General features: G+C 36.7%; 1 protein-coding gene across 4 annotated transcripts in view; it reads right to left on the bottom strand.

Annotated features, from left to right (window-relative positions):
* The window catches only part of shtd (anaphase promoting complex subunit 1), an 844,012-nt gene that overhangs the window by 761,261 nt on the left and 64,198 nt on the right, over positions 1 to 18,553 (bottom strand). For 3 of the 4 annotated variants that reach the window (XM_090401046.1, XM_090401047.1, XM_090401049.1), the window contains exon 5: positions 4,109 to 4,138. The exons of the other annotated variant lie outside the window; for it this stretch is intronic. In XM_090401046.1, coding sequence (XP_090257172.1) covers positions 4,109 to 4,138 — 30 coding nt within the window. The remainder of the gene's footprint in view (positions 1 to 4,108; positions 4,139 to 18,553) is intronic. 4 annotated transcript variants of the gene reach the window in all.

Here is an 18,553-nt window from a genome sequence, read left to right as displayed (position 1 = left end):
GCTATTCAAGGATGGGGGTAAAGTAACGTCTTGAGCGAAAGAGAAATCCTAGTTTTTTTTGAGGCTGAGGATGCAATGTTTGAGATACGTTTATGCCAGGAGAGGTTTGATGTGAGGGTGATTCCAAGGAGTGAGATCTCAAACTGTCTGGAGATTTGGGTATCATTAAAAAGGATATTAAGAAAAAATTGTTCTTTTTTATGGGAAATAGCACAGAACTGGGTTTTATTGGCATTGAAATTTATGAGGGTATCTGAACCCCATTGGAGGATGGCTTGGAGATTGGAGTTGAGGGTCGCAGTGGTTGATGTTCGGTAGGTTGAGGTGAGTTGTGTAGGGTAAGGCTTATCAAAAGCAAGTGAAGAGTGTAGTGTGCTGTCGTCTGCAAAACTGTGTATTGGGTTGGAGGTCAATTGCAGTAGGTCATTGATATATATAGCAGGAAGAGGGTTGGTGAGAGGACAGAACCTTGTGGGACCCCCAGCATTAATTGAATGGCAAGAGGATAGGGAGCTGTCCACCATCACACAGAGTGTGCATCCAGACAGAAAACTGGAGATCCACCTATAGAAGCCCTGGGTCAGACCGAATGATGGTAGTTTGCCTAGTAGGCCTTCATGCCAGACCCAGTCAAAGGCTTTGGAGATATCTAGTGCAACCACTTGAGATTCGCCAAACCTCTCCATATACTTCGTCCACAGATGGGTGTATGATGTGAGTAGATCTCCTGTTGATCGGCATTGGTGGAATCCATACTGGCTGTCATTTATTTGGCGATTGTCTTTAAGATAGGTAGGAGTTGGGAATTGATGAATTTTTCCATTACTTTTGACAGGACTGAGGTAAGCGAGATAGGAGGGTAATTGGATGCCAGTAACTTGTCACCCTTCTTGGGGATGAGCTGAATATAGGCCAATTTCCAGTGGAGTAGAAGAGTATATGTTGGTGACATAGGATAGGGGTCAGTTCTGGAGCACAAACTTTCAGAACAATTGGGGGAATGCCATCAGGGCCAGGAGACTTTTTTGTGTCTAATTTGAACAGTATTTTTCGGATCTCATCCTGGCAAAAGGATATGGGGGGGGGGGGTTGTATATTGGGTGTCTGGAATGGTTGGGGGACATTTACCATTGTCAGTTCTGCATGCATTTGAAGCAAAGTATGAGGCTAGAAGATTGGCTTTTTCTGTGGGTGATGATGCAGTGGAGCCATCGGGGTGTGATAGGGGTGGGAATATTGTTGGGCAGAAATTACGGCCAATTGCTTTGGCGAGAAACCAAAAGGCTTGGCTGCCATTCGGACAGGCTGCTTGTTGCTCTTTCAAACTCTGTTTTGAAAGTGTTGATTGTTTTTTTGCATTTATTACAGGCTTCGGTGTAAGCTTTGAAGGATAATGTGGTTCTTGATTTCAGCCAGTTGTAATATGTCTGGTGTTTCATCTCTACAGCCTTGGCACATCCTTTGGAGAACCAGGGTTTTCTTAGGGAATGGCAGTTCAGGGTGCTGTGGGGAATGTATGTATTCATGCCAGTGAGAATTACTTTGGTAATAAGCTCTGTGCATATGTTTGGGATGGAAGGCTGGAAGCAATAGTCCAACCATGGGAATGTGACATAAAAGTTGTGGAGGCTGTCCCACTTGCCACTGTTACAGTGCCAAACTATTCTGTGTGGGAGTGTCTGTATAAACGTTGTTGCATGGGGGAGGAGATGAGCACTAGTTTGTGGTCAGAATTGCCCAGGGGGCTCAATGCTTTCACTGTATTTGGAGAGGGGTCATTGGTGAGGAAGAGATCTAGGGTGTTTGGGGACTAGTTTGGGTTATCTGGTATTCTGGTTGGCAACTGGACTAGTTGTGTAAGGTCATTAGTGATGGCAAATGTTTCGGCATCTCTGCCTGCAAGATCTGTACAGCTGGAGGAGAAAAGCCAGCTAGTATTGTGGATGTTAAAATCTCATAGGAGGATGATTTCGCTGTTGGGAAAGTGGGATTGGGGAAAGTTGATTTTTAAGGAGAGGAAATTAAAGAACTCAGGATGGTTGATTGTGTTGGGGAGAGCTATAGAGACAGCAGATGAATTGGACTGAGTGGGGGAAGGGATATTTTCAACCAAACGAGGTCAAAGTTGGGTGATTCTAGGTCGGGTGCTCTCTGGCAAGGTATGTCAGAGCAGATGTATGCGTAGACACTACGCTTGGGATGAAAGTTGTTGAAGAGTGAGTAGTTTGGAAGGTTGAGATAAGTGGTGTTGCTGGGAGGTGAGATTTGTGTTTCTGCCAGGAAGAGTAGATGGGGTTTGGTAGACTGTAGGTGATAGTGGACACTATTCAGGTTGGAGTTTAGGCCATGGATATTGGTGAAGTGGATGTGTTGGGTTTTGTGTGTCGTATGTTGGACCACATGGGTCTTGTACATTTCCTATGCGGTGCCTGTATGCTGGTCTCCTTGGTGGTGCTAATGGCATCACTTGATTTTTTCACCAGTTTATCTTGTCTGTAGTCGATGGTCCAGTTGTTGTCACCGTTTTGACATATTTCTTCGAGCTGTCTTCGAAGCTGGGTTCTTTGTTCCCTTTGTGCAAGTGATAGGTCTGGTTGTGCACGTATGTGCGATTGGGGGCAGGCGTCTTTGAACTTGTTGATTGCTGTTATTATTTTTGATGAGTTTGTCAGCGTATCGCAAGTCACTTTTACTAGGCGCGGGAAGTGCGTACCATCCTTCCTTTTATTTATAGACCAGAAACAGAAGCACCTGATGATATTCTCAGGATCAATGTCGCATTCTTCAGTGAGTTTGTTGATGTCCTCTTGTAATGATTTTCCGTTTTCCGTCAGGAAATTGAAAACGGCGTTGAGTTTTTTTTTTTGTTTAGCCTCCATCAAGTCGTTTACCGTTGCTACGATTAGATCGCAAAGTTCTTTCGCTGGTGGAGTGGAGCTTGCATTGTGTTGGTTTTCAATTTGTTCTAGCTTAGTTTTGACTGCTCGTATTTTGGTGGTAAAGGTTTCATTTAAAGCATTGATGTTCTATTCGAGGTTTTCGACACGTTTACCTATGTTCAGTAGTTGTTTTACCGAAGGAAGGACCACTGCCCAGACTGGTTTCGACCTTTATTGAGGTCCCATCAGTGGCAGTAAGACCCAGAAGAGATGCCAAGGTTGAAATAATGCGTAAGTCATATTTCCCATATAGAAGTAGTGAAAAGGTGTAATACTTTATCATTGATATATTCTGGATTAGAGCTAGTTGTTGAAAGTTTTTCACTTGGTCATAAATTAAAGATGCCAAGAAATTATATTCTTGTTTAATCCTTTATCCAAATGTAAGCAAACAAAATTTATGTGTGAAGTATCTTTACAACTAGGCTAATTGTATATAGAGGCCAATGACTTCACAACTCTTATCTAGAGTCTGTAGTTTTTAACTAGTTTATTACTAAACCAACTCACAAACCCACAAGTTAAAAATTCATCATAATCTTACATACTCTGTAATGTAAGATTATGATGAACACTACTAGTTTAGTGTTTTGACAAATTTTTCTTCTATATAAATTTATTCATTTGGCTACCCACCATATCAATTTCACATATTCTATTATTATCAATTTCAAAATTAATTTGCCATTTTTATTATAAACTGTAATTAAATAACTAATATTTTATTTGCTTTATAGGTTTGCCATTGAGAATGCAGTGATGTTTTCCACATTTCTGCACATTTCAGAGCTTTTGTCTTTTAATTGCTGATTTTCATGCGAAATCTGGGGCAGCAGTTATTCAATTTAGTTAAAAAGTCCTGAAGACATGTAGTAGATTTTAGAAAAATAACATCACTTGCATCAATTATCAAGCCAAGTAGAATATCTCTAAGTTTGATATCAGATGATGAACAAAAGTGCATATAATGTGCATCCTTGTCTTATATCTGATTTTACATCAACCTATTTTCCTATACCTCCTTCAGTTCTAACTACTGAATTATAATTCCAATACAGAATATGTATTACTTGTAGATAAACTTATACATTGGTTACACGACTTTAAATTTTTCAGGAAATAACAACGTATACTAAAATATTAATTAAAAAACTTTAATCAATACTTACTATATTTCAGCAATGTTACACTGCCGTCTTCTGGGAACATAAAAATATATGTACACAGGTACTAACAATGAACAAATAAGCTTATTACCGAATAAGGATGGTATGAGTTAAAATGGAGATAGTTTCCAATTTTAACTCATACCATCCTTATTCGATTAAAAAATCAGTCATCCCAACACAATTCATAACCGTAATTATCTCAACACAGAAATAAAGAAGTTAACACAAATTTTTCAAAATCAGAATTACCCAACACAACTAATAAATTACGCCAACAAAACAGCAAAAACCAGGCAAAACAACCCAACAACCAAAACAAACTTCCCAACAAAAAAATTATCAAAGTGCCATACATCCAGAACACATACAAAGCCTACAAATACATTTTCAAACACACTGACTATAAGCTGGTGTTCCCCATGAACCAAAAATTGGCAACACTTTTAAAACCTACAAAATCCCACACACACAAAGAAATATTAGAACACCACAACATAGGTTACAAATTTCCTTGCCAAAAAGACTGATGTAACTTACACAGGTTCTACTATCAGGTCTTTATGGGCAAGACTACAAGAACATTTCTGTGACTGTAACATCCCTATTCCAGAACATTTAAACAATAAAAAATGCAACAACAAAAAGAAAAACAGAATACAAAGGTATAGAAAAAACTGAAATAGCAGTTCATGCCCTTGAACAGAAACATACCTCGCAAATCGACAAGGCCATAATATTAGACATACAAGATAACAAAACAATGCTTAGAATATCGGAAATGATAGCCGTAAAATGTGACGAAAACTCAATAAACGTCCACCGACCCTACATAATCTCTGAGAGTTGGAAGCTCCATAACATAAAAATTAGGTCATAGCTCTGACCACTAGGAGATAACACAAACACACAAAAGACAGAAACACCAAGCCGACATGACATAGCCTCCACTCCCCCCCGAGTTTCAAAGACGACACACACACACACCCCATTACTCCCACCCCTAGACTTTTCCCATCAATCCTTCCTCTTTCCCAAAAATAGTTTCTATTTTCAGATTTCTTGCCCCTCCCCCTCCCAAAAGCGCTCCCTACCCACTCTTAATAATAATAATATTATACATATAAAAAACCCGAGTTTTTTCAAATAATTCCTCCACATTGTTTTACACCCACTTTTCACAAACTCACTTCCTTTAAACAGCTTAACAGCAGATGAATGCATACTGCCAGGATAAGGAGACAGCACTTATATCCAAAAAGGTATGTCTGAATTTTCCTCCTATATTATTCTTCATATATTGGTTTTTATAACACATCAGTAATGCCCTAATATTTGAGTAAAAAAGCCAATGACATTGTAAAAAAAGGGCACTCCTAAACAAAAGTAGGCTATATAGCCATAAAAAATAATAGTTTATTTAGAGGAGTAACATGGGAATTTTCCCAGAAATAATACCTGAAAATATATTTAAATTTTAATTATAAACGTTTTTTACGTGATCAGTGGCTCACCTTCATCACGAGATATTATCTTTAGCGACAATGCTTCTGTAATTAAACTAAAACAAACAATCATCTATCCAAATAGTGTCATCTTCACTCCCATCCAGGACATTAGAGATGTTGGTTTTTAAAATACATTTGGCAATTATTTCTGACAAAATCATGTCCCAAGCTCGCAAAATCCAGTTGCACAACAGTTCTAATGATGGTCTCTTAATCTTCCCTGCCGAAGTCAGGTCGTAGCCACCAGCTGCCATCCACTTCATGTAGAACCTAAACCTCACCTCATTCACTGCTCCACCCCCCGCTTTTCCCCCATGCAATCCAAATTTGAGTAGAAGTCAATGCTCTCACTCTCACATCTCTTCTACTGGTTGCTTCCATCTCTACTCATATAACTGGTGTGGTATCAACAAGAGATCATGCAACTCAACAAAGGCAAGCCAACAATTGTTGAGTTGAAATACTGATTCTCTTCATCCGAATTCCAAAATATTTGAAATTGCCATAACAACATTCATTATCTATTTCTTAAAGTTTTAAACTTTTTTCATATGCAAGGTATATGTGAAACTTTAATTTCTTTTTTCATAAAATAAAATTGGGTGGGGGGGGAGATATACACAAGGACAAGTTTTATTCGAGTAAATACGGTAATGTAGGCAGGAGTAGTGATAACTATATACTTCAAAAGAAAGCCAAATGTTTTCAATGGTCAATGTAATATTCCCTATTTGCCTGCTGGAAGCTTCAAGTAATCATTCAGTCACTCTGGAAAACAAGTAGCTAAAAAAAACTGTCTCTGGAAGCAAAGACCCAGTTTACATTTACTCTATTTTTTCCACCAAGCATAGGAATAATATTTTCAGGACTGGATCACACATCTTGAAGAGACCATAAAGTTATTTTTAACTTGAACCAATCCTAACGATGATGCTTTAAAAGGCTTCCATACCTTGCTGTCGTTATTCTGCCAAGTGTGCCTGAAAGGAGTGGGATACTGTGATGAGGTCACAATCTGCAGATGAAGCATTAAAAATTCTTCATGGACATAACTTAGTAAATAATCCACTACTGTATACCTCGTGCCACTCCCAATTTCAACTCATCTTAACCAGGAAGTATGTAAATTCAAACAAAGACAAATAGATAATATACAAAAACAGAACGTTTAAAAACCTTCCAGATTCATTTCACAAACAAGTATGGGTCTTAATTCCAACATCAACAATAAAAGTATTCACTTTCATCTTTCACCTATAAAACCACACATTCTTTCCTAACAGAAACTAAAATTTTTGCTTCTTCAAGCATTACTTATTTCAGTTTTCCTGATTACACACATTGACTCTTTTCATCTGAAAGGCGGCATTTCAGAATACGTTCACAGTGTTATGCTATATCAGAGACCATCTGACTTGGTACCTCCTCAGTTAAAAATCTCTATGCCCCATTCTAAGAAATCAAAATTATTTGCTCTTTATCATGCTCCAAATGCCACCAATCCCTCTTAATTTTTGATTTCCTTTTTTTTAAATGCTAATTTTTTTCCCATCGAATTTTCATAATAGACATTATGAAAATTGGATATGAAAAATGAGATGATCTTCATGAATTAGAAGCCTCATTTCCTTGGTTGGATTATTATTTTCAATCTTTGCATTTACACTTTTAGGGCTATGAAATAATTAATTAATCCCACTTTAAGTTCTCATTTCCCATCTGTACCAAATAAGGCTGTACAAGACAGAAACAAGTAAAACCACAAGCTTTCACTTAAATCCAATTAACTTTCTGTTTACACTAAAATTCATAATCTGAAAGGACGAAAAAACAAGACACTTGCAATTTTTTCTCTCTCTCCAATGCTAGGATTAGGAGGGTAAATGAGCAATAAATGAATCTAATAAAAAGTAAAGAGATTTTTAGCCAAAGATCAAAAACAAAACTTTGTAAGTAAACATTATCTGACACAGGATATAAAAACAAGTATATGCACAAATGAAAACATTTCATGCTTATCATAGTTTCTGACCAATACAAGATGAATAAATACAAGGGTCACTCACATATAGTGCATTTATTTTAGGATTAGTTTAAATAACTACAAGCTAGAAGTTGGTATATAATATCATATACTTTCATGCTTGCATTCTCTGAGTTAAAGTTTCATTAAATTTTCAGATATCGTTGGAATACTCAGGTTTCAAAATGTATTCAGAGTAGCTAATTCAAAAACAAAAAGTTTTGGAAAAGTTACAGTGAAGTAATAAAAAATGTTGAAACAGCTCGACATAAGACAAAGCATGTGAGATCTGAAAAAAACTAAATGTGACTTAAGATCGCATGCAGACAACATCAGGATCAATGTACATTCAGAAAGTTATCATGACTTGAAACTGGAATTGCAAATAAGAAATTTACGAACTGGGTTAATTCACAACGAACATGTTCAATGATGTTTCATGACAACCAATATATTTTTCATAAAATACTATATTAATAAATAATCACAGCATTTACACACTTACTTCCCTCATCTTACTTAATGTAAACTCCTAAACATAAATCATATCTGGTCAGAGGTTATTTTGAGTATCAACTGCTATTTGAAGCTCTTGTAATATAGGCATGTATTTTTAATATATTATTGTGGTTTTTATTTGATTTATAATATTTAGTGCATTTACTGATATACACTAGTGGCCAAAATTGTGGTAACCTTTTGGAAAAAGTGCATTTTTGAGGTTTGATGGGTCATAACACCACTTTTTTTTGGTCTAATACCATAAAATTATAAATCAATGGAAAGAAAATTTAATCAAGAATGTAATGCAATAGCTTTTATGAAGGATTTTTTTATTAGAACAGGTTATAAAGAAGAAAAGTGAAACACGTAGAAAAAATGAGATATACAAAAATTCTCACAATATGAGTTAATACTTAATTGGGTAACCTTTAGCATTAAATACAGCCTTACAACGCCTTCCCATGGAGTGAACCAAGTTTTTTAGTTCTGCAGCTGTTATAATGTGAAACCAAGACTGAATTATTGCTTCTATCAATTGGTATTGGTGGGTTGCTTCTGACTAACAAGTTTCTTTAGTCAGCTCCATAGATTTTCGATTGGGTTAAGGTCTGGGCTATTTCCAGGCCATTCCAGCGGTGGAATATGATCATCTTGAAACCACTTTTTGCACATAGCAGCAACATGACACTGAGCTGAATCCTGTTGAAATATAAATGCTTCATTATCTTGGAGAAGATCACGTGCAGAAGGCTTCAGTTTGGGCTCAAGTATTTCATTTATGTATTTTTGGGCATTTATATTCCCATTAATCACTCAAATTCCGCCACACCTTTTGATGTCATACAAACCCAGATCATAACACTAAGTGGGTGTTTCAAGGTAGGTATAAATGCAATCAGGATGCAAATCTTCTCTGATTCTTCTCCTTACGTATTTTATGCCATCACTACCAAACAGGAAGATTTTGGTCACTCCCAATAACACTGTCCCATTGTTCTGCTGTCCAGTTAACATGGATTTTAGCCCAGTTTAATCTTTTCAACCTTTGTTTGAGAGATAAAAATGGCTTTTTTCGTGGAATTCTAGCATTTAGACCAAATTCCTGCAATCTGTGCCAGACAGTCCTCGCACTCAACTTCACATTGTATTGTGCCATTTCATCTTGTATACACCCAGATAATTTTCTTCTGTCACGTAGGCACAGTCTCTCAATTCTTCTATCATCACTTGCTGTTGTGCACCTTTTCCTGTCTTTACCAGTCTGGTTTTGTAGTGACTGAGTCTCCTTATACCTCTTCAAAAATTTAGAAATGCCACCATTGGTTGAAGTTTTCACCAATTTTTCTTCTAACTTCTTCATAACTGTAGCCTTGTTCACTTAATAGTACTATTTTACATCACTTTCTGGGTGACCAGTCAACTCTTGGGGCCATTTCTTTAATTTTATTATGTTTTACAAGCTCACTAAATGAAAGAGCACAAAAAAAAAAAACCAACCAACTTGATAGCAATCATATAACACACTGACAAATGTCCTCCTCTCAGCTGCAATACATGACATCAATAGCTGAATCCTGTGACCTTATTGGCTCATTGCCAATACAAGATGACACCTGATTGGCTCTCTAAACACTCATGCTCATTGGCTACATTCAAATGAAGGAAAGCTACTTCATATCAACCTAAGCAAGTTGTGCTTCATTTTTCTGGTTATTTGGCTATAACTTTTCATAGAATACAGATAATCGAATAAACTTTACTGCATTACATTCTCGATTAAATTATCTTTCCATTGATATATAATTTTTTATTGGTATTACACCAAAAAAAAGTGGTGTTATGAACCAAACCTCAAAAACATACTGTTTCCATTCCACAAAGTTTCCACAATTTTGGCCACTAGTGTACTGTAGATACACTGTTAAATTAGTGCCAAAACTAGTGCCAAAAACCTGATAGAAACAGCATCTAAACCAAAGCATTACATTTCAAAGATTTCATAAGATTTCAGAGGAAGAAAGTGTGAAGTCACCATGTTTGCTCATAGTGACTGTGAAGTCACTATGAGCAAACTATCCTAGAGCAAAAATAAAGCATATGCCAATTAAACAAAAACATTATAGTGATAATACAAATGAAGAAAAATTGACTGATGAAATTTCCAGATTCTTATCTGGAAATCATGTAGAGGGAATTCAGGAATTCTTGGAAGAAATTGTTAGACAACTGACTTTGACATCAATTGTTAATTCTTAGACGTGAATTCTTAGAACATTTACTAAAACTAAAACTCTCATTTTTCTTAGACATTCTAAGAAAAATGAGAACAGTAAGAGACAAGAAAATGTGTTAGTGGGTATCAATGAATAAAATGGTAAGTCAATTAGAATTTAAGAAAAAAAAAAAATGATAACAATAATATGGGGTGATTTGTTAATAAAATATGTACTTCACAGTCACTATGAGCAAACTATCCTAGAGCAAAAATAAAGCATATGCCAAATACAATAGGGAATGAGGAAAGAAAACAGATGGGTAATGCTTGTCGACAAAAATAATTTAAGTAGTGATAAATGTAATATATTCTATATATTTTTCTACTATTTGATTAACTTTGTGGAGATGGTCTATGTAGAATTTTTTTTTCCCTGAAACCTGCTTGTTCATAGTCCAGATGGTTACGAATTCTTTTGAGGATTATTCTTGTAAAAATGTTATAGTTGTGTGATAGTAAACTTATAGGCCTGCAGTTGTTTATAAGTGATTTTTATATTTGATTCCATAGAACATTACCCTCTTTAGTGTGCTCTGAAAGACATGAGAATTGAAGAAAAATACATCTGGCTACTTCAAACCATTTTTAAAAATAGTGAGGCATCTATCAAGGTTGGAGGAAAGCGGCAGCTTCTTTGGGATGGAGAGAGACATCAAACAAAGTGATCACATTGCTGCCGAACGTTTTACAGCAGCCCTTGAAGTCATTTTCAGGGATCTGGATTGGGATGATTATAGTATTAATATTCAGTGGAAGATGTTAAACAATCTACATTTTGCAGATGATGTTCTGTTTGCTAAAGATGGCTCCCAACTTAATCTGATGATTAATGAATTAAGCATAAAAAACAAGTAACTAAGTTTAACAATAAACTACCATAACACAAAAATTTTGACAATCCACGAACAGATTCCCATATTGAAAATACTGTAATAGAATTTGTAGAGAACTACAAATACTTAGGACAAATGACCTCCGTGTCAAATCACTTTGATCTTGAAATCCAATGCAGAATCAACAGTGCTTGGAAGAGTTACTGGGAAATGAAGCATTGGATGAAAGGGGATCTCCCCATTTGTCTAAAAAAGAAAATTATTAGATATGATTGTCCTACCAACTTTAACTTATGGTTCCCAGATTTGGCAGCACTAACCACCACACAGACAAAAAAGATTTAAGTTTGCCAGATTTTAAGAGCAAGGAAGGAGTTTACTCAGAGTATCCAGATTAGATAGAATTAGCAACAAAGACTTGAGAGATCTAACAAAAATAAAAGATGTCATTTAGAGAGCAAGGAAATCAAAATGGGATTGGCAGGCCACTTGGCAAGATATCAAGATGATAGATGGTCAAAGAGAGTAACAGAGTGGCTGCCCAGAGGAGTCAGAAAAATTGGAAGGCAGAGAAAAAGATCAAGAAATGATATCGAAAAATGACTAGGTGTCACATGGACAAGAGAACAAAAACAACAAAAAATGTAGTATAAGGGATATAAAAGAACTGCTGGAGAAGAAAAAAAGAAAAGCGAGTAAAATTGTTAGTTTACCACTGAGACATGATAGTACCGAGTTAAGGAGGGCTATGATAGCAAGTGATTCAATGTGCACACTATGCAGAAAGAAAGGGTGAGAGATTCTGGATATGTAAAATGAGTGTGATGGTAGAAAAGACTTGTATAAGAGGAATGGCCTAACTTCAATGGATTGCATTATGAGCCCACAGGAAATTATTTTTTATTAGGATGAGACCTAATGCAGAGTCACAGAAACTACATCCTGAGAGGTATGCCAAGATTTTGTGTTTAGCTCAGCTAAGGTATGCAGATGTGATAATACCAATTTCAATGACCATAGTTATGAATCTAGTGAAGGGATAGAGTTGCATGCTTTGGGTTTGGACTTGGAGTGTGTCTGGGGACAGGGAGGTTAGGGACCTTGGAGTTATAGTGGATAGGAAATGGAAGTTCGGATAAATGTACTATTGAAACGAACACTGACATGTAAGAATAAAGTACTTCTGCCTCTTTACAAGGACTTGATAAAACTTCACCTAGATTTCTGTGTACAAATTTCAGTCTTTGGATTCTGAAGAGATAAAGGAACTGTGGAAATGCTGCAAAGAAAAGTTACAAAGTTATCAAGATTAAGAAACGCAGATCATGAGGAAAGACTGAGAATATGTGGACTGCAGACACCAGTCGACAGGAGAAATATAAATGATATAAAAGAAGTCTATAAACCTCTGAAGGAGTGTTAGGATATTAGTTGATGAAATTTTTCTTTATACTCATATAATAATGCTTAACAGGATAAACAGCACCAAGAGGAAAAAATACATTCATTAAACTAACTAAAATTTTGCTGGTTTTCTATCCAACATCATCAGAGCACAAAAATAACTGTTACAGGTGCGCGCGCACACACGCACACACACCAAACTAAGTAATTGTAGAAATAATTTAAATTGTAACTGACACTAATGTTCTGAAAAGGTACCCTCTGTGGGTTGGATAACTACAAACTTAATTTAGACAAGTCTGGCAATTAGATCTTAAAATGATAGTCTCGCAAATTTTTTGTAAATTAATGCAACCAGGAAGAGTTATGGTTTTCTCCATCTGATCCTTTGTGAAGGAGTATCCAGAGCATGGTCTGCCAATCCTGACTTCCCATACAGATGATCTCAGATGAAATTTTTGTGTTCCTCTGGGCAGATGTTAAGTGATCCACCAATCTATCCAAAGTAGGCTAAACTGCAGGCACAAGGAACTTTATACATTCCAGGTTGTTCAAAAGGATGTAGTCAATCTTTAGTTGGAGGTATGAAAGCAGCTAGCTGAACGAAAGGTTTGAAAGTAATATCATCATCATCATCATCATCATCAAATTCCTGCCATGTACCCTCAAGGGGGGTACAGGATATGACAGTACTACATGAAAAAATTACATCATTACTAACTTCCTATCTACAATTTTCCTCCAAATTAGTCTGTTACTTGTCAAGACTCCAACATTATCAGATCTTATATTTCTATCGTCTGTACCGTATCAATCCACCTATATCTTGGTCTTCCTCTGGGTCGTTTTCCTGCCAACCTGGCAGAGAACACTTGTTTTGCTAATCTTTCCTCTCCCATTCTATTTAAGTGACCATACCATCTGAGATTAGCTCTGCTAACGCATTCCTGGATGATGACAATGTCAAGTTCTTTCCTAATATCCTCATTTTTAATATGATATTGCCATTGATGCCATCTGTTCACGCCTCTAATCTTTCTCAGGACTCTCATATCTGCGGTCTCTAGTCTTTGGTCAAGTGTTTTACTTCTGACCCAGCTCTCAGATCCATAAGTTAAAATTGGTTTGAACACAGTCTTGTATACAGCTAATTTAGTGTTCCGACTAATTTCTTTCTTATTCCATATGAATTTATTCAATTGACTTCCCACGATACCAGCTTTGCTGATTCTGTTGTCTATTTCTATATTTAGTTTACCATCTTCAGTAAAAATTGTGCCTAAGTAGCAGAAATGTTTTACTTGTTCCACAGGATCTCCATTCACAACACAGTTGACATTTTCAATGATTCTGCCTATTTTCATTGTCTTTGAATTTTTTATTGCTGACCTTCATACCATATCTATTACAACAGCTATTCAATTTAGTCAGAGAATCTTGCAGACTTGTAGCGGATTTATTTAGAAGTATAACATCATCCGCATAAAGCAAAGAGCTGACATTAACATCTCCAATTTTGATATCAGGTTTAATACCACATTCCTTCATAATGTGATCCATATAGATAATGAATAACAGAGGGGATAATGTACATCCTTGTCTCACACCAGATTTAACATTAAACCATCTTCCTGTACTTCCTTCAATTCTAACTGCTGACTCACAACTCAAATAAAGACTAAGTATTACATGATATAATGCCCCATTGACACCATATAACTGCAGCGTATTGAATAGCTTCTCTCTTGGCACCTTGTCATATGCCTTTTCCAAATCGACAAAACTTAAATACAGATCTTTGTTATATTCCCATGCTTTCTCGACTATTTGTCGTAAAGTGAAGATCTGATCCTGACAGCCTCTATTTGGCCTGAATCCAGCTTGTTCTTCACCAAGCTTTTCTTCCACAATTCTTCTCAACCGTTTCTCAAGTATACTTGCATAGATCTTGCCAGGAACACTCAGTAGGGAAATACCTCTGTAATTCTCACATTCAGTTTTAATTCCCTTTTTATATATGGGTACTATGAGAGCTCTACTCCAATCATCGGGAATTCGTCCCTCTGTCCAGCCTTTCTGAACTATGCAGTGCAGCCACTGTAAGACTCTTATACCACCATACTTCAGCATTTCTGGTCGAATATCATCTACTCCTGCTGCCTTTCCACATTTCAAGCCTTTGATGGCTTTTTCTACTTCAAGTATGGATATATATTCCTGACTGCATGCCTGTTGAGTGTTTTTTACCATTGTGCTGTTATCACTGCTTGTTTCATTTAGCAGTTTTTCAAAGTAATTACTCCATACTTCAAGGATATCTGTTTCTCCTGTTTTCATTTCACCTTTATCATCTCTAATTCCTTTTACAGCACTCTTTCCTCCATTCCTAAGCTTCTTCAACAACCTCCAGAATATTTTGCCACCTTCTTGATATTTATTTTCTATATTCTTGCCAAAGTCCTCCCATGACTTTTGTTTAGCTAGTTTTACACACTGTTTAGCTAGTTTTACATTTGTCTCTGTATTCTGTAAGAGTAAAAGCTGACTTATTTGCCAGGAACTTTTGATATGCTTTCTTCTTTTCGTTCACTGCCTCTTTAACTTCCTGTGTCCACCAGGGAGTTCTGATTTTTTTATCCTTGCACACAACCTCACCACATGCCTCTCTGGCAGAATCAATCAATGTTTCCTTCAGAGTTTGCCACTAAATCTCCAAGGTTTGATTCCTGTTCTCAAACTCTTTCATTTTTTCTTCAATAATCTTTGTGTATTTTAGTCTACAGTTCACATCTGAGAGCTGCTCAACTTTTATTTGCTTTAAAACTTTCTTACGTGTTATTCGTTTCAATATGAAATTCAATTTTATCTTGCTCAAGACTAGATAGTGATCACTTCCAATTTCAAATCCTCTGTACACTCTGGTGTCCTGCACCAGGGAGAAAACATCACTATCAACAATAACATAGTCAATGAGACTTTTCTTATTCCTAGCCTCTTCTCTCCATGTGAATTTGTGCACATTTTTATGTTGGAACATGGTGTTAGTAATAACCAGTCCATGTCCTGAGCAGAAATCCAACAGATATTTGCCATTATTATTAGCTTTGCTCTTTTCTCCAAATTTTCCCAAAATATTTTTGTATGTCTCACAATCATTTCCTACTCTACTATTTAGATCCCCAACAAGGACCAACTTTTCCTTTTTCATTGTGTCAGTTGCTTTTTCTAAAGCCTCAAAAAATTCCTCCACTTCTACCTTAGTAGACCCTTCTGTGGGACCATAGGCACAAACAAAGCTCATTGTCCAGTTCCCCATTCTCATATTTGCCCACATTACTCTACTACAGACTGACTGCCATTCAAGAAGATTAGCCTCGTATTTTGTGTTGAATACTATGGCTACTCCTTCTTTTCCTTGATTGTCATTGCCTGAATATAACATTTTGTATTTATTGCTCAGAAAGATCTCACCAGTTTTGGTCTTTTTTGTTTCAGTCACCTCTATTATGTCGATCTGGTACTTATCTAATTCCTCAGCTAGCTCCATTTCTTTGCCATTCAGGCTTCTTACGTTGATAGTACCGATCTTTAACTCTGGTGATGTTGAGTTGGGGTTTGTTTTCAGATTTGTTCCAGTAGCTGACTTTTCGCTGTTTGCCCTGGTTCCCTGGCGAAAACAACGGGGTTTAACCGGGCGACGCCCCAGCCGGCATGAAATTTTGTCATGTTGTACCATCATTTTTTTATTTTGGTTTAACCAATAAGAATACAATTTGGTCGGCTAAATCCCAAATTGCCAGCCCATCCTCGTTCGTTCAGTATCAAAGTAGATACCCAACAGGTTGCACCACGAGAAGGTGAGGATTGGACATTAGGTCAGAAGCCCTGGTCGGTTCTCCGCATTCCTTTAAAGGCTATGTGGAGGTCTCCTCTCAGTTATACAGCTTTGACCCTTAAGCACCCCTTGAAAGTAGTATGGAAATCATATTTGTTTTAGCTGTGTTTTCTTATGTACCCTTAACATATGGGATGGGAATAGTTTTGCTATCATCCTGTCTTGAGTGTAGGAGGAATGGGAGAGGGTGCATGTAATATTTTATCTATTTTACATGGGCTGTAGCCATTGGCTAAAAAGGCGTTGCAAAATTCCCTGGGCTCAGTTTCAAGGGCTGTGTCATTTCAACAAATAGCCTTGGCTTGGCGAGTAAGTGTTTTAAGGATGCCATACTGGTGGGAAGGGTAGGGGTGGTGTGACTGTTTATGTAAATACCTTCCAGTGCGAGTGGTTTTCTGTAGATGAAACAGGATAATGAGCCATTAGGAAGGCATGGCACTAGCGTATCTAAAAAAAAAAGAGGAGACTATTACCATTATTACTTTATTTTTCTATGGTAAAGTTTATTTTAGGATGGTAGCTGTTGAGATGCACCAAAAATGTATCTAACATGCCTAGACCATGAGGCTGTGTGTGTCTTCATTCTGGTTTTCATTATATCCCAGAGTATCAGAATGGTTCATTAACTTTTTGGTTAACATCGCAGATTCAGATGCAAGATATTATTATTATATAATAAGTTAACTTTAGAGACTGAGTAAGAAACAAAGAACATACAAAAATAATATCTTTATTTACAAATCATTAATATTAGTGTAAATTTATGGTATTGCTTTAACAGTGTGTATAAAATGTTTGTCTTGCAAGTGGTTATATACAAATTTGCATTATAACTAAACTTTATCTCCTAGAGAAAAAAGGGTTCACAAACTTAACATCAGACTTAGAGAACATAAACATCGCACAAAATTTCTTGTCTTCCCTTCAAAATCAGGATCTGATGAGAATTCACAGACAAAAACAGTTAACTTCAAACTTATAAAACACGGTTTCTTCTTCTCTCAATAATGGCCATTACAATATAATTACTTACCTCGTACTGGTGTTTAGGCTTATACGTTGATTCTCCAGCATCGTATATTGTTTAATAAAATTAACAATGTAGACTTGATAATAACTAAAAATAATTATTACTTCCTATATTTCTCTGAAGTTAAATCGGCTTCTTCGAGGTTTATTGTACGTATTACACACATGTACATAGGCACACTTCAGTAACAAAGAAAGAAACAGGAAGACCTCAAGTCCTATAATTATGCCACCTAGTGGCTTTGGTTGGGTGTTCTTGGTCATTTGCTGACTGTCTGCCGATGAGGGTTTCCCATATGAGGGATAGTTTGATACAACCATATTTGTTTAGGTTCGGATAGTTGGTAAGAGCTGAAGCAGATTCGAGGAAAAGCCTCTTGAACTTAAATTTGCTTCAGTGGAGTAAGGCGGCTTTTCCCCCACTGGATCCTGTCCAAGTATCTAGGGCATGCTCTGCTAATCCTGAGTGGCCATAGTGGTGGAATCTGATATAATCCTTGTGCTCTGATATACGGATGTTGGCTGTCCTACCTGTTTTGTCCGTAATACGAGAGGTTGTAGCTGCAGGATACCTGGTACACTCCAGGTAAATTCAGAAGTTGTACATGGTCTTTGGAGGAGCAGATAAGAGCTGCTAACTTTTTGTGTGGTTTATAAGTGGTTACAAGATTGTGCTTTTTTAATATCTTGTCCCCCTTTCTGAAACAACTCGGATATAGGGGATAGTGATAGATTTACTGTAATCTAAGTTTGGAAGGGTGTGTGTGGGTGGGGGGGGGGTATGTGGTGCTAAATTCTTTATTTGGTGGAAGGTGTAGCCATTGGCTAAAAAAAAAAAAGTGTTTCTTAATTCTGCATGGTGGCCTAAGATTTTTATAGTTTCAAATTGTTTGGAGGGGAGGAATGCGACTGTTGATGGATGTATAATAAATTTAGTTTAATCCTTTATCCAAGTGTGAGCAAACAAAGTTTGCACC

Source organism: Typopeltis vanoorti, chromosome 11 (genome assembly GCF_054136105.1).
Source record: "Typopeltis vanoorti isolate ZY-2024b chromosome 11, IOZ_Tvanoo_1.0, whole genome shotgun sequence".
NCBI lineage: Eukaryota > Metazoa > Arthropoda > Arachnida > Uropygi > Thelyphonidae > Typopeltis > Typopeltis vanoorti.
This window is presented reverse-complemented; position numbering and strand designations above follow the sequence as displayed.